Genomic DNA, 18,451 nt, shown 5'->3' on the forward strand with positions numbered 1-18,451 from the left:
ACGGAAATTGCGTGACATGGCTTGAAAAGAACTTGTGTGCAAAACGAACTGCATGAACACCATTATTACAAGACTTTAGTTTTCATTTGAGTTACAACGAAAAATAACTTTTTCTTACACCTGGCGAGCCTACATCTGTGTTAGGATCAGATAAAAGTAAAATAAGGTTAAGATAAACATAAGGTAATTCGAAATGTTGAGATATTATGAAAGCAAGTCAATTACGCAAAAATACCAGAAGTATCGACCACACTACCCAGTTCAATTAGCCGAAGATGCGCTGGGAAACTTCAAGGAAAGGAAGTTGGATTTTCTACTTGATGTCGGTTGCGGTGGTGGACAATCAGTGAATATATTTGCTCCCTACTTTCATGAAGTGCTAGCCATCGATCCTAGCGAGAATCAAATTAAAGAAGCGAGATCTCAAAACAAGTTTGCTCACGTGACTTACAAGCGGGGATTTGCTGAGAAGCTACCGTGTGATGACGTCAGTGCTGACGTAATCACAGTTGGAACTGCAATACACTGGTTTGATCGTCCAAAGTTTTACAAGGAAGTGGATCGTGTTTTGAAACGGGGTGGTCGGCTGATAGTGTTCGGATACTGGGCTCCAAAACTTATTCCTGTTGGTATTACAGGTGACGTTAATAAATTATCTCACATCGGATCGCAAATACTAGAAGACACTTATTTTAAAGGCACCATGGGAAAAGATGACTTAAAACAAGCTTACAATGTTAGTTTTGAAAGATTCGCCAGGATATTTATTGAACTAGATATCACCTTTACAAATAAACGGAGATTCGACCATTTAGTATCGGAATATGTTTGGTCGCTTGGTGACGTAAAAGGGCTTATTCATTCACTTGATGCCTATGAGCCTTACATGAAAAGCATACAAATGGAGCTGATGAAACTTTCGGAAGAAAAACGCAACGCAAGACTGCTCGAACTGGATTACAGTGAACAGTTTGTGAGATCGCTCAAGGAAAGTTGGGGGTGTACGGGAATGGAAAACTCAGACGTCAAAATGAAAGTCATCTTTAACTTCTTTGTCATTGTTGCTGATAAACCTACAATGTAGACCTTGGGTTCTCAATACACATGTATTCAGGAGTCACTATATAGCAGGGTGGGGTATGTTGGGACACGGAGCAAGTTGGGATATATTTTTAGCTTATGTTTTTAAATTTAAAGGCAACTATTAACTACAAATTGTTATGTTTTTTCAGCTGTTTTACTAATGTACTGCTGGGGCAAGACAAATAATGTTGAAACTTAAATTTCATAGCACGCAATATTGTTTGGTGGTATTTATGTGTATACTATAAAATAATTTATTTTTTTTTAAATGATTTTTTAAATATTGGACAATATGCGCTTTGGTGTTCCATCATACCCCGGTCTAATATATAGTATTTGGTATATGTTTACGCTGGATTGTATATTATACTTTAATATATCTACCTTTTACGTTGTATATTTATAAGCTATATTTCCAAAATTTAGGTTAAATTTGTAAAAGACACTTCTAATTAAATATCCTATGCATTTAGTTACCTCTGTTTGGTATATGGGAATAAATAACACCAGTAAAACGTGTTGCCAGTTTATTAATATAATGTTATCATTCGACTGCTGCATTTTATTTCACAGACTGGAACAAAACTTGGCACACAGTCTGAAAGGGTTTAATTTGTTTCCGTCGAAAAGGGTTTAATTTAGTCTGAAAAGGGTTTAATTTATTTTCAAGTTTTAATTTATTCCATCGATGCTACTTCTCAGTAACGCACACCTATTGTTCACACACTCACATTATTTAAACCAGCTATCAAATATAAATGCTTTATTAAGAAGCTTTTACCATGTTTCCGTGTTTAAACTGAAGTAGTGTAGGGAAATGGAAAACTCCAAAGTCAAAATAAATACTATCTTTAACGTCTTCGTCATAGTTGCTAAAAAATGAATCAATAGTTAACATCAGCTAAGGTAACCCGAATGTTCATACCTACAATATGTACAAATATTTCCCTGCGTGTTTTTCTAGGTCACTCTACCGCATTATCTTAAACAACAGTTGTGTGTTGATAATCTTAGAGCGTATGTGCAATGTCTGGACCCTAAAAAAGCAGTCCCGCTGTTACGTCCCTATGGGTGCTATAGTTATCCAACTGTCTTTCTTTGTTCGTGCATCCTGCGTCGTATAGTTGTAACATATATAAGCATGGTGGTTGGTAGTAGATCTAAGATACAAGAGTGAAGTAATACAAAATGTTAAGATATTATGAAAGCAAGTCAATTACGCAAAAATACCAGAAGTATCGGCCACACTACCCAGTTCAATTAGCCGAAGATGCGCTGGGAAACTTCAAGGAAAAGAAATTGGATTTTCTACTTGATGTCGGTTGCGGTGGTGGACAATCAGTGAATATATTTGCTCCCTACTTTCATGAAGTGCTAGCCATCGATCCTAGCGAGAATCAAATTAAAGAAGCGAGATCTCAAAACAAGTTTGCTCACGTGACTTACAAACAAGGAATTGCAGAGAAGCTACCATGTGATGACGTCAGTGTTGACGTCATTACGGTTGGAACTGCAATACACTGGCTTGATCGTCCAAAGTTTTACGAGGAAGTCACTCGAGTTTTGAAACCGAATGGTCGGTTAATTATATTTGGATACTGGTCTCCAGAAATAGTCCCGTTGTGTTTGTTGAATGGTGATGATACAAAATTGTCGGAAATTGGAACTCAACTTTTAAAAAATACCTTTAACCATCTCACTGAGTGGAATTCGGTTTTCCACGAGCGTCATTCGCATGTTCGCGACAAATACAATCAAATATTTGGTGAAATACCCTTTCCTAATAAAAGGCGATTCGACAACAAGTTTATGAAATACATTTGGTCGCTCGTTGACATGAAAGGAATGATTCAATCAGTTGACTCTTATGAAACTTACATGAAAAGCAAAGAATTGGAACTGAAAGAACTTTCGGAAGAAAAACGCAACGCAAGACTGCTCGAACTGGATTACAGTGAACAGTTCGTGAGATCGCTCAAGGAAAGTTGGGGGTGTACGGAAATGGAAAACTCAGACGTCAAAATGCAAGTCGTCTTCAACTTTTTCGTTCTTGTTGCTGATAAACCAAATCAATAAATAACAGCAACAGCTGGTTGTATTGTAAATAAAATAACTGTTGGCCACCCTAATATCATGTTTATATATTATTGGTATAAACATATTTAAATATTGTATCCTTGTTACACCAAACAACCTATTTATGTATATATTTGTATAATCTTTTATATGGTGTACTAATGCAAATATCATTTTGTTGGAATTTGGAATATACATCGTATTTTGCATTTAACATTCTAAATCGTATATTCTCAAAAAGCGTTTTCCGATTACTCAATCGAAATAAAAAATTCAACAAATTCGTTAAAATTCGGTATTCGTTATTGTAACAACTAATGCATTTGGAGGTTGCATTTATTGGCATGTCGTTTGCGACTGACTGCTGAATGACGTCACAAAGCGCAGGCAAGAAGATTTCAAACAAAATGGCGGCACACATTTTATAAAAACAAGATTTACAATTTAATATTTCATTAAAACAAGCTGCGTTCATACAAAAAAACTTATTCAATGATAGTCTGCTTTTTTATTAACCGCAAAATAAAACTTTTTCTTCCGAAACATTTCTGATACAGAGTCCATATGTATAGTACTGTGGGGGAAGATGGGACACATTTAGCCAATAATATTTAAAAATTCTGATAGTGTTTTAAACAATTAACAACGCTTCATGGGAGAAATAGAAATAAAAGGTGTCCCATCTTCCCCCACTCTACTGTACATACCCTGACAGACACTAACTGCTAATCTTAAAATCAAAGGGTTGAATTCACTGCTGTAAATTTGTAGTACTTTGCAACATATTCGCTAATAAGTTTGTTAAAGTAATCACCCAGTTATTATATGTTTGCGAATTTATTAAAGCAGTTTTTTTTTCAAGATACGGTTTTCGGTGAGTTGCGTCTTCTGTACGAAAAGAGTTGACATTGGTTAGAAGGTTATACAGAACATGAACAAATTAATCATTAAAATATGCTGTTTAAGTTTTCAGTTATTTTAAAACCATGATTTGTATTGAAAGTAATCCTTTATACCTGTTTCCGTGGCATGCAGATTTTCGTTTACTCGTTGTCAAAATCTTGTTCTTCCAAAACTATTCATATAATAAATTTGTTAAGTTGGAACAGTTTTTATAATAAACTGTTTCACGAAAACTTACCTTCGGGTTCGTTTCCTTCGTCCACAACTGCAAAAATATATTTCGATACATATATGTAATGGTAAAAGATATGGAAAAATATTACTTAAGCAGAGGTAGTGGTTAGTACGCTAGGCATTGATTGGTTTCATTTAATACATTGGAATCTATTGTTTATTTATCTGGCGAGTGTTTTGGTTAAACATATACAGTAGGGTAGGGAAAGATGGGACACCTTTAGCACATAAAATCTAAATGCCTTGATGGTGTTTTAAACAATTAACAATGGTCTATAAGAGTCGTGAGGATATAGTTTTGTAAATCTTTGAATGTTTCTTGTTTACTACCGAATACAGCGAGATAATAGAACGAAAAGATGTTCCATCTTTCCCCAACCTACTATATCAATTTAACTTCATTCGCTGCATAATGCTTGATCAATGCATTCGTCAGCACTTACCTTCCTTTGACTCCTCAACACCTAAAAAACAATAATAGTTAATTAGACAATAAACAAATGTTGAGCACAAACGAATATGAAATAACAAAGTCATAAATGCGTAGTTATATACCGTTTTCATCGAAGCGACGGCGATGATGAGGCCAATGATATGACTCTCCTTCGTCAACCAAACAGAGAAGTCCGAGCAGCATAGTGATAAGCAGTAACTTGTTCATCTGTAAAGTAACAAGTTGAATCGTAGCTTATACTTTGCTTATGTTGTCGACTTACTTTGAATTTGCAAGTAAAGATTCAAAGCGAGATGCTCGTATTTATAGCTTAGAAATCAATTGTTATAGAAACTTTTGTATTCGTTACTGCAGCTGCAACAATCGTATGTTATCTACCAAAGTTCAAATAAATTCATCTAAAGAATTGAACTTCCAAATACCCAAGCTGCAACAATGGCTTCGTATATCTTCATTGTTTGGCTTGGAATCTGTACCACCATATACACAATGTACAACTGTATTTAGCACGGGTCACAATTCATTTATTCAAGGGTCAGGAAAAGTCCACACTGTAACCGATGCCTTAACAATTCGATGTTATTGGACAAGAGTATAAACTTGTTACAAGCCTGGATTTACCTTCGTACCAAATAAATAGGCGTCGTGCAGCACCTGTCTTCTAATCTTCGTAAACAATTCGTCATTAGCAAAAAAATAAAGATTTGGTATCCAGTATCCACTATCTATCGATCATCCGGTTTTAAAATATACGGTCCAATTCTCTGTAAAACTTTGGTCGATCGAACCAGTGTAATGCAGCACCAGCTACGATGACGTCAACACTGACGTCATCACATGCCGCTTCTCAACAAACCCTGCTTTGTAAGTCACGTGAGCAAACTTGTTTTGAGATCTCGCTTCTTTAATTTGATTCTCGCTAGGATCGGTGGCTAGCACTTCATGAAAGTAGGAGGCAAATAAATTCACTGATTTTCCACCACCGCAACCGACATCAAGTAGAAAAAATCAGTTTCTTTTCACCAACAGTTTTCTTCGCAAGTTTTGGTGGATAATTTTGTCGATAAAACTTGTAGCCTACATTTTAGTGAAATTTTATTCGTTATATTTCAGCATGGTAAATACAGAGCTAAACGCATGGTGTGGACATGAGGACCTCGTTTGTTCTACTATACAATCTTAACCGAATGTGCTGATGCTACTGTACTACCACAAACATGTTAATACCGTGAACAGTGCCGTATATAAATAAGTATAAGTGTCACTTCGTAGCAATGTACACGAGCTGGGTGCTTGATTTTCCCTACTTACACTATAACAGGCTATATAGTAGGATGGGGAAGATGGGACACTTTTCGTTATAATTTCTCTACCCATTTGGTAGTAAACGAAGAACATTCAAAGAATAACTCGTATCAATTCCGATAGACAGTTGTTAATTATTTAAAACACGACCAGGATACTCGATCAGATATTATGTGCTAAAGGTGTTCCATCTTCCCCCACCCTACTACGCGTGCACTTAACTTTCTCTTACGTGTTTTCTTTTGCGATTGCGTGTATAAAAGGAAGTACGTATTGTATACCTACATGACGCATACGACACAGCACACACGTATATTGTCTAGTAAACAGACACTTAAATTGGGGGGTTTAGGTATTAATATAGCGTTAATAGTGTTATATATACTTCAGTTAGTACAAGTAGGTAAACCAGCATCATGTTAAGAAATTTGGATACAACATTAAACAAGGTAAAATATGAGTTGTACCAGCCAAATTACCCACCAGAACTTGTCAAAACTACATTGGGTGATTTAAGAGAAAAGAAATTGGATTTTCTACTTGATGTCGGTTGCGGTGGTGGACAATCAGTGAATATATTTGCTCCCTACTTTCATGAAGTGCTAGCCATCGATCCTAGCGGGAATCAAATTAAAGAAGCGAGATCTCAAAACAAGTTTGCTCACGTGACTTACAAGCGGGGATTTGCTGAGAAGCTACCGTGTGATGACGTCAGTGTTGACGTCATCGTGGCTGCGTCGTCTTCACCTTGGTTTGATCGACCGAAATTTTACAAAGAAGTGGAACGAGTTTTGAAACCGGGTGGTCGGTTGATTATGTTTGGCTACTGGATGCCGAACCTTATCCCGATTGGTGTATCTGGTGACATAAATGAGTTGGCAAAATGTGGGGCTAGTCTTTTTGAAGATGCTATAATAAGGGGCGCAAATGGGGATCTCGCTGAGGAAGATATGAATCGGATATGTAAAAGAAGATATGTTGACATCTTTGACGAAATAGTGAATCTCAGGAAACAGCAGTTCGACCATCTTTCAACCGAATGCTTTTGGTCGCTGGATGATGCCAAAGAATATGTTCAGGCTTATATAACGTATAAAAATTACTTAAACGCCAAAGAATTGGAGCAAATGGGACTTTCGGAAGAAGAACGCAACGCAAGACTGCTCGAACTGGATTACAGTGAACAGTTTGTGAGATCGCTCAAGGAAAGTTGGGGGTGTACGGAAATGGAAAACTCGAATGTCAAAATGAAAGCCATCTTTACCTTCTACGGCATAATTGCTGAAAAATAAACTTAAAACTTTGACGATTAACAGTTACACTTGATACGGTGCTGTTTATTGCAGAAGTGTACCGTTTTTTAGACTGTGTTATAATTATTAAGCATATAATTTAAAATCCCGCTACCTATAGGGCTTTTACCGCACGTATACCGGCATTGTAAGTAACCGGTTGCGTTTTTTTTTGTTTAAATATGAAACGCTTCGATTTTGCATGGCATTCTTGCGCAGAGGTGAAAGACTACACAGAAGCTTCAGTTTAATTCTGCCAAGCGGCGTCGTTGGGATAATATTTAGAACGGAGAAGATCGACTTGCGAGACCAAATGGTGAGGGACAGTTGCGTAAAAGAGGGGTGTTGCGACGGAAACCGTATCTTCCATTGTAGCTACTCATAGGACGAGCCTCGCTAAGAAATTGATCATGCCCATCGACTAGATCCCTCGAGTAACCTTAAAAAATATTTTTTGTGTCTTAAGGTGGCTGTACACAGTATCCGGCGTGCGAAGTCGTTTGCAAACCCGTGTCCAATTCCGCATGCGGCAGCGAAATCCGGACAAAACAGACAACACAGACGAATTCCGAATACTGTGTACAGCCACCTTTAAAATGATCGTGCATTTTATTTACAGGATAACTAACTATATAATTCATTCATTTTATTTTATTCATTCACAGTATAGGTTTGGGGTTTGGGTAAAAGAGTCGATATTTGCATTCTCTTTTATCATCTCATTTGGTATTAAAAAATATCTACACGTACAAAAACATGCAACCGTATTCTTACGGGTCCAAAGGAGCGTTGATAACTATTAAAAACATGATTAGAGAATGGATGATATTATGTGCTAACAGTGTCCATCCTACCCCGCAGTACTGTACCATATAGATATACAGCCTACCTGCCCCTGAGCGGTTTCGCCTCGATAAATATTCGAATCCAACACCGATGTTATGAAACCTGTCAACATTTCTTCCTTGCAAAGACTCGCTGCGTTCTCTTGTCTTTAAAATCAGAATATAAAAATTCAAAATTAACGCTTAAGTACATTGCTTTACAAGTGACTGAAACCCCAAAACTAAAGGTTGTTTATTATGTCGATGTATAAAAATGGCACGTACACAAACAGTATACGGTGCGGTAAGATGATGGTACATGTTTTTCATGCTTTTTCTCGTTCTATTGGGTAGGTATAGTAAACAACTAAAATTTACATATATGTAATAGCCATGCGACTTTAAACAGCGTTTTCTTAAAAATAAAATCAGGAAAAGGGGATTTAGGCGTTATTGGTATCTCATTTTACCCATAGTACCACACGTTAAATCAAATCAAGATAATTTTGATAATGTCGCAGGGGATCACACGGGCGTTCAGAAAAGTATCGCAAACCACAAATGTTTAAAAAACAGTAATAAATAATCCAAAATATACAAAGCTTTCAACCTGCATGGTTTTGGCCAACGTGCTATCTAGTCCTTTGTAGGTAAAGTAGCTTCGTACGTGCTTGTCGAAGTGAGAGTTGTAGGGGGGTATTGCAGGTCCCAATTTTGGTTGCACTTTGGCGAAATCATCCTGGTATAAAAATGCATGTTTTTCATGTAATATTTGCACATACATGGTAGGGTGGGAGAAGATGGGACACCTTTTAAATTCGTTTCCTCGTCCTATTTGGTATTATACACACAAAAAAAACATTTAAATAATTATGACACCGTATCTTTACGACTTCCATAGACCGTTCTTAATTGTTTAAAACAAAAATGTCCTATCTGCCCGACCCTACTATATAACACATTTACTTGTATGTTGCTGAGAGCTATCCCATCTAATATAAATCCTTTTTCTTTGATAAGTTTCTCAGTTTTTGTCGGGGGAGGAGCGATCGTCTTCGCTTGGGGAAGTTTTTTCCAACCTGGGAATTGTTCATTCGCTTCGTTCTGTGTAAATAGGACAAATTTAATATATTTAAACAAACTTGTCCAGATGTGGGTTTTAAATTTAGTAGCCACGCTTTTAATTCGAAAGTTTTCCTTCAGCAATTTTTACCCGACGAGTGTAATTATTTAGCAGTTTTTACTTTAACAACTGTTACGGGTTTCTGACTGTCGTTTTGTTGCTAATCCCCTTCATAGAAAAGACAAAAAGTAGTTTTGTCGTATAAACCAATCGAAAAATTTGCAAGATTTGATTACAAAGTAAAGAAGTTAAGTAACTATAGGACCATGCTTATAAAAAGTGTTTTCGTCTTGGTTCCATCCATCATACATGACAAAGTATTCGTTTAAAATGAACATGGCATACACTGCGTTTAAGGATCTGAACGAAGGCGTCGTTGTACCAACATTGCATTGTTAACGGCTTAACCGATAATCCATGTTTAGACAAGGAGTACGGAATGAAGCCAATCGTGTTACTTCGTTTGCTTTTGGTTGTCACGGAAAATAACACAACAGAATGAATTCCATCGCGAATATTATTCAATCTTTGAATGAGATGTATATGTGGGGAAAGATGGGACGCCTTTGGCCCATAACATTGAGGTATCCTGATCGTGTTTTTAAACAATTAACAACGGTATCTGGAAGTCGTGAGGATACGGTTTTATAATTCTATAAATGTTCTTTGGCTACTAAAAAATGAGATGAGAAAACAAAGTGAAAAGGTCTCCCGTGTGGCCTTCGGAAATGAGCGTTTTGAAATTGCAACCAGTATAGTGTGCTGAAAATGCACATTCGTGAATCTACTAACGAAAATGGAAAAATGTCAATACTGCCAACCATATAGACCTATGAAACTTTTTAAAGTGTAGGCCTACTTAACCTACAGATCTAAGATTGCACGACAATCTCATAAATTCTTTGGATTCCTTGTTTGGCTCCGGCAGTGTACCATGGGGTTGGTCTGGTGTCCCCGAAACATTTCTGCGACCTGGTGATCGACTCCTGCTCTGTCGGGGTGAATACCGATTCACATAAATCACTCTGCATTGAATTGTGGTTGCGTGTAACAGTGTCCTTCCAATACGATAAGAATAACTGTGTACACTATACTGTAAATACAGTATATGCCTGCTTATTTTACGTGTTGCAATACAGAACGCAGTAGATCCCAATATATATATATATAGAAGATGTGGTACTGTGGGGTAAGTCGGGGTAGCGTTAGCAACTAAATCCTATATTTCCTGATGTCATTTTAAACAATTCACAACGCTATTTTACAGTTGCGAGGATATGTTTATATACTTCCGAAAATATTCTTCGTACACTACCGAATGCGACGATATATAAGAGAACAAAAACGTGACCCATCTTACCCCACCCTGCTATGTATATTGTACCTGCCGAGGTTGCTTGGAGCGGTGGGGTAGGAAAGCAGAAGTGGCTTTCTTGGTCCGTGGAAACCAATTTTGTCGCCTGGACTCGTAAACGACTTTCCACTACTTCCCATCATCGTTTTCTTTGGTAACAAAAGTAAAGTTTGTGTTTAAAAAGTCATACATATATTAGTTAAACGTGGATAACCGTTTAGATGAATAAACGTATCTTAATTATCCTCGCGTAGCGGCTACAACGGTATAGTTATGACACGAGTGTTTTATACACCTCGCGTTCCTTTAAGAGGGGCCACATATATAACTTTGCTTGTAGGCGTATTTTATAATGTTAAGCTGACAATTATAAGATCACTGGATTGTAGCACTTCTAAGAGTCTTTCCAACGAACACATACGCCAATAACAGTAGCAGCGTCAAGCCTCGAACCCTTATTCTCTTGACTATATAGATAAGCGCTATAACCAATGCTGAGACACGGCCTTCTTATACCTGTAGTGTGTTCATCATCGCATGAGATAGAACGTAAGTTTGTTGATGACCATCTAACCCTGCATCATACTCCATTGCTGACCGTGACCTACGTGGTGACCCGCCGCGGGGTGTACGTGGAGATCTTGGGGTCCGTGGAGCCCTGGGCGGTCTGGGCATTTTTTGGAGCGAAGGGACGAATGCTGTGCTAGCCATGCTGTTTACAGGATAGTGATCCAGTTTAACGCATTATATTAAATTTTTTTTTAAAGATGTCGTAACGATTTTGGAGTAGAATATAAAACGCATAATGGGGTGGGCTAAAGTGGGACACTGAGTAATGTAGGACTTATTTTTAAATTACATATCAAGGACTTTCATTTGATGATAAACAAACACAAATGTTATAGGATTATACGACAAAATTATCACGATTGTAAAGTGTATAGCAGGTATTATTAATTATAAAATGTATAAACATAAAATCCTACAAATGCATAAAATGTTACCTGTTAGTTGAATATAAATCTCGCTTCTTTGACCTTCGTCTTAAAACAGTTTTCTTTTCTTTTGTCGCAGGCACTGATATGGGACTACCAGCAGTGACGAGTTGGCCAGTAATACATTCAGCTGGCATACTGATATCTAATCCACAATGTTTACATAACACGGGGAACCGATACTGTTTCAAATATAGCCTGTACGATTATTTCAGCGTAAAAGCGGTAACTTAAGATCTATGCTGATTCAAAAGGTGCGCCCGACAAGGTTGCCAGCACCCGGCTTATGTTTTGGTTTGTTGAACGCTCATCGATACACAAAAGGTAAGGGGAGGGACCGACATGATTTCTTTTGGTTTCGTATTTAGCCATATTATTCGAGTTGTGAAGAATTTTTCATTTGACACTTGCTGCAGAAAAAATAGTTCCTTAATTTCGTAATGAAAAATGGGTCTAAAAATTAAAAATATTTTAGATTTATGTTTTTTTTGCTGGGGGTAATCATGTGAATAGACCTATTTGTGGTTATGCTGTACGAGCGTTTCGTTTTATAGGGTACGCTTATACTTTTAAATCATTTTTAGCTGCATACATTTATACTGCATAGTAAATAAGCTATTATTAAGTTAACATTTACAATTGTGTCGCATCAGTTGTGGTAAATTTATAAGAAGTGTCGCGCTTAAGCATGCACGTAAAACAGTAAATGTGATTTACACACGAAATTGCCTAAAAACACACAAACTCCTAAATTATTTTTCGCACAGTCTGCGTGTTTGGCCTATTCAGCATTAATTGAAGTACAGTATTGTGGTAGATGCAACTTGCCATTTACAGCTTTACAGTTTTGTTGTATTAGTTAGCAGAATGTACACGCCGTACTAAAATCATGTTTAGGTTAACGTTCGAGGTTGTGCAAATATTTAAATAACTGTCATTGTGGGACATATAAAAAAAGTTTCGGGGCATTGCTTGTCAGGGATGGCAAAAAATATTTACTCGCACCCAACTCAACAGTGATAGTATATTGTACTATGGGGAAAGATGGGACACCTTTAGCACATAATATCCAAACATCCGGATCGTATTTTAAACAATTAGCAACGGTATAAGGGAGTCGTGAGAATACGGGTTTTGAATACTTCGAGAGTTCTTTGTTTAATACCAAATGTGACGAGAGAGTAGTTTGAAAATGTGTCTCATCTTCGCCCACCCTACTATAACGCCACAGACGTAGACAGTATGAGAACAGGTGTATATTATCAAGCCCGTAGCAATAACGCTTGTTATATTGCTCTCTCAACACAGAAACCGTGAAGAGCTGTGTATATAGCATAAAACACGTGTGCGAAAACGAAAGCAGGAAAATACGATTTACAATAAGGAAGTCTATAAGAATGGTAGTTAAATATACATATGTATATCCTCAACATTATTTTCTTGTCGTTCTTGTCCTATTTATGCCGTTGGTCCTCATGTTCGCAATTGCTTTCCCATACGACCATAATTTCCATGTTTCCTCTTGCCACTAAAAACTGTAAAGTTTTTCTATTCCGTTTATTAAAACAAAAAAGGGCATTTAGACTATAATTCGAATTGTTTTGCGTTTTAAAGTAGTGGTAACCTTATCGTTTACGATTGTTATTCTAAATGACAAGATGACACTTGCCGATATATCGTGATGTGTGTATAGTGCTGTTGCTGACTGTTTTGCAGTGTTGTGTATTGTACGAAGTAACAATCTAAGTTAACCTATATAATATTCAGAGCGAGTATATCTATTTTTGCGGTAGGGTATAGTTGTGTAATCAATAAATAGCTGTTGTCAAACACACCTGATAGTGGATTAACAAATAAACTAGATTGTAATAATTAACCGAAGTATATGCAGTGCAGAAAAGACGCATATTTGCACCAGTCCAAAGGGTTGATTTATTATTGTTGCATTTGTGTTTGACATGCATTTAGATCAGTTTTGAATACTCGTCTGGCGCAAGAATTTTTTAACCACAGTCGAGATCTAGAACTTTGCCAATAGCCTTCAGAAACATACCGATCGATGACGTATTTTTGACGTAACTGTTGTCGGATTTATGTGCTGTGTTTTTCGCATCGGAGAAGACTACATATTTTTATTTTTTTATGCATGACCGATTTGTATCTCGTGTTCGAAAATCATAGGCAGAAACTGGTGTATCTTAGCGATTGCAGTGAAGTAAGACGTATTTTTGTAGTATTACGTATGCATTCCTTAAAAAGAGGGGATCTGTACGTCTCTATATCAGAAGTGTAAAAATATTTGCACCAGTCACAAGGGTTGATTTATTATTGAACACGTTAGTGGTCATATAGATCCTTTTTCGTCGAACAGTTGTTCTTGGCTTTGTTGTTGTTGTTGCTGATAGGGCGATTATTTTCCGCACTTATCCTAATTCTTAATTCTAGCATTTTTCTTTAATCTCTTGATTGAAATCAAATCGTAATATATATATATAATTTTTAGACTGAATTTTCAGATTTAAAACCGCACGATGAGCGATTAATTAACGATTACTTTCCTCATGCACTTTACATAACGGAAACACTGTCTGGAGTTTGGCGGGGAACGACGGCACGTATTATATAAGATAAGAAATCCACACAACGATTCACGACTGAATCAAACTATTAGCATTTAAGTGGGGACGCATTAAATGCACTACTCTTATACCGTATTATCATTAATCGTAATTGAAACATTATTTTTAAATTAACATCATATGATTAATATTAACTTCTAACATTACCTAATTACTGCGTGATTACGGTTTGTCAAAATTCATGAAAACAAACGTTTTTAAGCGCAACAACGTTAACTAGTGTAAGTTTACAATAAACACATGGTACAGGAGTTGTACAAAGCGTATTTACACATATTCTTTACCAATCACTCAATCCTCATACGTCATAAGTTTCATTAGTTATAACACATGTATAAATACATTCTGCCTACTGCTCCACAGTCACCAATGGCGACTAGAACCCGTTTTGTTGGTTACTTCAGATTTGTTTTTGATCGAACCCAGTCGACCGTTGTAGTAAAAGGATTAACTAATATAGCAGGGTGGGGGTAAATGGGACACCTTTTCATTTTGTTTTCTCTTTTCATTTGGTAGTAAACAAAGAACATTTAATGAATTATAAAACCGTATCTTCACGACTTCCACAGACCGTTGTTAATTGTTTAAAACACGATCAGGCTATTTGGATAATATGTGTTAAAGGTGTCCCATCTTCCCCGACTCTACTATCTTATGCTAATTAGTTTAAAACGTGTTCATTCATTAGATCTGTGATCTCTTGTTGTTGTATTTGTGTTTTTGTTGACATGCATTTTGATCATTGCGGATTACCTGTCTGGCACAAGAATCGGTTAAAAAGAGTCGTGATCTAAAACTTTGCCAAAATAGACTAAAGAAGCATACCGATCAAGTTTTTAGCGTGATTTTTGTGCCGTGTTTTCCTCAAAGGACAAAATTAAGGGCAACTTTTATCTTCATACATAACCGTGTATAGGTGTTCGAAAATCACGAGCAGAAGCCAAAGTATCTTAACGATTGCAGTGTAGTGTGGCGTTTTCTGTTGTATTGCGTGCAATCCTAAAAAAAAACAGAGAATCTATATACGTTACTACTACCAAAATCGTAAAAATAAACAAATAAATTATATTTTAGAACAATAGATTGAAGTGAAATAGGAATGCTTATTAAGAATTATGAAAATCCAGCGAGTTTTATCCGTTGTTACCGGAATTCTGGAAGCTCTGTGCTTTGACGGAGTTATTTTTGGTTGGGCATCACTGAGCTATGTTTTGGAAAAGGAAGGCTACTTTGGGCAATCATGCATGAATGAAATTAACAACAGTAATGGTTCGGATTTTGTAACAAGTACCTTCGGTTACTTTAACGCGACGACTGCCGTCCCGGAAGGAATAGGAACATGTAGCAAACAAAAAGAAGACCTGAGTCTTGTTTTTACTATTTCTTCAACTATGCAAGTCTACATAGGTTTGGTAAACGGTATAGTTATGGACACATATGGTACATGGATTGCGAGAATGGCTAACGTAACTTTGTTCTTAATCGGTTGCTTTCTCACTGCTGCCTCTAGCGCCGATACTTCTTGGTACCTTTATATTTCTATGGCGATGATATCAGTAGGCGGATTTAACCTTCATATCTGTAACATGCAGACCGGTAACCTGTTTCCAAAGGCCAAAGCTACCATAATTACATTTATAAACGGTGCTTTTGATTCAGCCGCTTCGGTTCTCTTACTGTTTAAGCTGCTTTACGATCTCGGAATACAAATGAACGTTTGTTTCTTTGTTCTTGGCGCATTTTCGGTGCTTCTTTATGTAAGGACATTTCTTTTGCTGCCACGTCGTACGTTGCCTGTCCTAACCGATGATTCGAACCTTAAGTTTGGCTACAATGAGTTACCATGTTGCGCCAAAACTACGGATACGGAAGTCAATACCGAAGAAGAAACTGACGACAAATCAATGGACGTTTCCGAAACAAAAACGGTCAAAGCTTGTGTTCTGTCTGTCTTGTTTTGGTCGAATCTAATGCACTTGGTGATAAATCAGTTCCGAAAAAGCTTCTTTATTAGTAGTTTTACTTCTTTTATTGACAGTCTTGTTGAGATACATGGTGGCAATGCTAACACCTATATTGACGTTTTTGGCATTCTGCAGTTTCTTGGCGTTTTTCTTGCCCCATTGAACGGCGTATTAATCGATACTGTGAAGCGGCGATTCACTCGAAAAATGCCGAAAGAAATTGCCACCCTTTACGCAGTTGCTTTTTCTGCAGCAGCGACCAGCATTTTCTCAACAATATATTCCATCACCTCTGTAATTCCGGTGCTCGAACTTCAGTATTTCACGTTTGTAATTTACGTCCTTGGTCGCGCGTTTTTATACGGTGGTAACTCAGCCTTTATAAGTCTGGTTTTTCCTGCCGTCCATTTTGGCAAGATCTATGGTCTCTCGATGGCAATCGGCGGACTATTTCAGCTGTTGCAGTATCCGGTCTTCATCTTGGTTTCTCGGGTGTTTAACAACGATTTTACGGTCATCAATGCAGTTTTGTGTGGCCTCTGTGCCATTTCAATAATTCATCCCATCAATATATACGTTAGGGCGCGAAAAATGCTGAAAACTTATAAAAAAGAAGACAATCTATTAAATACCGCGGATTCTGCTGCTGTGGAGACAACTGACGTAATTAAAATCGAGTTATCAACCAAGGACAACATGAAAACCAACAAATGTGTGACTTTTTAACGGATAAATAATAAATATGTGGTTGAAATGGTTGATGCATTTATAATTTTGTTGAATAAAGGCGACATCATTCATTCATTACATTCATTCATATAACGTTCATATATATACGAGTGCATTATAATTACACGAACGTGAATAAAGGAGTTTGATTAAATCGACTGTTTTACCTATGGCTCTAATCTATCTAAACTCTATAATGAAAATCGCGAAACAAAGAGCTGCAGGCGCATAATAATACGAACTATGTAGCCATTGCACTCTCTAACGGCAACAAAAACGAACGGGTCCTTCATTAGCGGTAGTTCGACACTTTTATTTCAATTGACTCCGTGGCGCAACGGTAGCGCGTCCGACTCCAGATCGGAAGGTTGCGTGTTCAAATCACGTCGGGGTCACTTCTTTTTCACACATCATTACAGTAATTTTACTTTTCTGTTTCCAGTTAGCCTTTTTCGTCCCAAATTATATTTTTAATATTAACCTAGGCTGCTAATCCTTTTACCAATACAAAATTTATACTACTACTAAAAGGGCAAAATTTCTAGATATTTAAGGACAGAAATATTTCTCTTATTAAGCAACAGTACAGTAGGGTAGATACTAAACAGGTTTTCTCAGGCATAACTTTTTACATTTAACGCTTAGGCATATTCTATTAAATATATTTATTAACCCTCAGGCATAATACAACAAAATATGCCTGAGAGTTAAACATACAAAAAAATATGCCGGAGCTTACATGTTTAGTATCTGCCATACCCCATTGAAACAATTGTGCTTTTCTACTGCAATATGATTGTCATACACAATAACCAATACCTCTTAAATGCGATCTTCAAAACTCCCGGAGTTTAAAATCTGTTACAATATTTTCCAACCAGAACGGGAATCATTTTGAAGCAGACTTTGGGAATCATCATACAAAAAGAACTTTATTTTATAATGGCAGTTGGTCATTTTACTTACAGCGCGTTTACTATCCTAAGCATAATATACAAGTTGTATGGCTCCAAGTGACCTGATTGACTTGACAGCTTAAGAAAAGCGTGACATTCCATAATCTAAGGCATGATAGACAGAATTCACAACCAGTGAATCAGTAATGACAGCAAGAGTGATAACATCAGTGTTGTCCCAGCATTAACTAATGAAGTTTCACAATATGCTGCAGACGGCGAACTATTGGTTGCATAAAACTAGCAGTTGATCCCTTGGTTGGAATTTCTATGTTGGTAAGCTTCTTTAAGAAATGATCAGGTAGTGAAGATGCAAGCTCCATCTTTAACTGGGGTGACATAGTGGCAATTGTGATGTAAATTACAATATAGATTTGAAAATTTCAAAAAATAGTAAGTAAAACTGTTTTGGCGTTACTAAAAAAATAGAAAATACACGCCAACCACTGTATATAGCAGGTATTCTTGTAAAGCTTCAAACAGAGCTACATCAAAGAATTTTTTGCATTACATTGAAACA

At 36.8% G+C, this 18,451-nt stretch overlaps 6 protein-coding genes, 1 long non-coding RNA gene, 1 other non-coding gene and 1 pseudogene across 8 annotated transcripts in view; 5 read left to right on the top strand and 4 right to left on the bottom strand.

Moving 5' to 3' along the window:
• The first annotated feature begins 60 nt into the window (after nucleotides 1-60).
• LOC149733832 (putative methyltransferase DDB_G0268948) lies at nucleotides 61-1,597 on the top strand. Its single transcript, XM_089880833.1, has one exon. The coding sequence runs from the start codon at nucleotides 194-196 to the stop codon at nucleotides 1,082-1,084; it is 891 nt and encodes a 296-aa protein (XP_089736959.1). The 5' UTR covers nucleotides 61-193; the 3' UTR covers nucleotides 1,085-1,597.
• Nucleotides 1,598-2,198: 601 nt separating this feature from the next.
• Nucleotides 2,199-3,450, top strand: LOC149733833 (putative methyltransferase DDB_G0268948). The gene has a single exon (XM_089880834.1). It carries the CDS (start codon nucleotides 2,272-2,274, stop codon nucleotides 3,157-3,159), a length of 888 nt encoding a protein of 295 aa, XP_089736960.1. The 5' UTR covers nucleotides 2,199-2,271; the 3' UTR covers nucleotides 3,160-3,450.
• Nucleotides 3,451-3,479: 29 nt separating this feature from the next.
• Nucleotides 3,480-5,182, bottom strand: LOC149733834 (uncharacterized). Its single transcript, XR_016385289.1, has 5 exons — nucleotides 4,852-5,182; nucleotides 4,740-4,760; nucleotides 4,301-4,327; nucleotides 4,176-4,234; nucleotides 3,480-4,047 (listed from the first exon to the last, which is right to left on the bottom strand). It is a non-coding gene; the product is annotated as an uncharacterized LOC149733834 (long non-coding RNA).
• Nucleotides 5,183-5,353: 171 nt separating this feature from the next.
• Nucleotides 5,354-6,127, bottom strand: LOC149733835 (uncharacterized; annotated as a pseudogene).
• A 231-nt stretch (nucleotides 6,128-6,358) lies between these two features.
• LOC149733836 (putative methyltransferase DDB_G0268948) lies at nucleotides 6,359-7,445 on the top strand. Its single transcript, XM_089881407.1, has one exon. It carries the CDS (start codon nucleotides 6,472-6,474, stop codon nucleotides 7,345-7,347), a length of 876 nt encoding a protein of 291 aa, XP_089737533.1. The 5' UTR covers nucleotides 6,359-6,471; the 3' UTR covers nucleotides 7,348-7,445.
• A 144-nt stretch (nucleotides 7,446-7,589) lies between these two features.
• Nucleotides 7,590-13,870, bottom strand: LOC149733837 (uncharacterized). The gene is made up of 8 exons (XM_089881403.1): nucleotides 11,653-13,870; nucleotides 11,165-11,360; nucleotides 10,679-10,797; nucleotides 10,163-10,319; nucleotides 9,138-9,275; nucleotides 8,782-8,910; nucleotides 8,237-8,339; nucleotides 7,590-7,786 (listed from the first exon to the last, which is right to left on the bottom strand). Exons 1-8 carry the CDS (start codon nucleotides 11,778-11,780, stop codon nucleotides 7,629-7,631), a joined length of 1,128 nt encoding a protein of 375 aa, XP_089737529.1. The 5' UTR covers nucleotides 11,781-13,870; the 3' UTR covers nucleotides 7,590-7,628.
• Nucleotides 13,871-15,266: 1,396 nt separating this feature from the next.
• Nucleotides 15,267-16,972, top strand: LOC149733838 (equilibrative nucleobase transporter 1-like). The gene has a single exon (XM_089881402.1). The coding sequence runs from the start codon at nucleotides 15,398-15,400 to the stop codon at nucleotides 16,970-16,972; it is 1,575 nt and encodes a 524-aa protein (XP_089737528.1). The 5' UTR covers nucleotides 15,267-15,397.
• A 326-nt stretch (nucleotides 16,973-17,298) lies between these two features.
• Nucleotides 17,299-17,370, top strand: Trnaw-cca (transfer RNA tryptophan (anticodon CCA)). The gene has a single exon. It is a non-coding gene; the product is annotated as a tRNA-Trp (tRNA).
• Nucleotides 17,371-17,888: 518 nt separating this feature from the next.
• LOC149733840 (nuclear pore complex protein Nup205-like) overlaps nucleotides 17,889-18,451 on the bottom strand; it is a 35,599-nt gene continuing 35,036 nt past the window's right edge. Inside the window, exon 44 of the mRNA XM_089881413.1 lies at nucleotides 17,889-18,260. Within this exon, the coding sequence (XP_089737539.1) occupies nucleotides 18,120-18,260 (141 nt within the window). The 3' untranslated portion in view covers nucleotides 17,889-18,119. The remainder of the gene's footprint in view (nucleotides 18,261-18,451) is intronic.

Source organism: Ciona robusta, chromosome 7 (assembly GCF_009617815.1).
Source record: "Ciona robusta chromosome 7, ASM961781v2".
NCBI classification, from domain to species: Eukaryota; Metazoa; Chordata; class Ascidiacea; order Phlebobranchia; family Cionidae; genus Ciona; species Ciona robusta.

Coding starts and splice junctions, on each gene's coding strand:
- LOC149733837 (XM_089881403.1), bottom strand. CDS start 11,780: ATGCCAGCTGAATGTATTACTGGCCAACTCGTCACTGCTGGTAGTCCC. Junction 11,361..11,652: donor GATTTATATTCAACTAACAG/GTAACATTTTAT, acceptor TCCTGTAAACAG/CATGGCTAGCACAGCATTCG. Junction 8,911..9,137: donor TAGCTCTCAGCAACATACAA/GTAAATGTGTTA, acceptor TTTTTATACCAG/GATGATTTCGCCAAAGTGCA.
- LOC149733833 (XM_089880834.1), top strand. CDS start 2,272: ATGTTAAGATATTATGAAAGCAAGTCAATTACGCAAAAATACCAGAAG.
- LOC149733836 (XM_089881407.1), top strand. CDS start 6,472: ATGTTAAGAAATTTGGATACAACATTAAACAAGGTAAAATATGAGTTG.
- LOC149733832 (XM_089880833.1), top strand. CDS start 194: ATGTTGAGATATTATGAAAGCAAGTCAATTACGCAAAAATACCAGAAG.
- LOC149733838 (XM_089881402.1), top strand. CDS start 15,398: ATGAAAATCCAGCGAGTTTTATCCGTTGTTACCGGAATTCTGGAAGCT.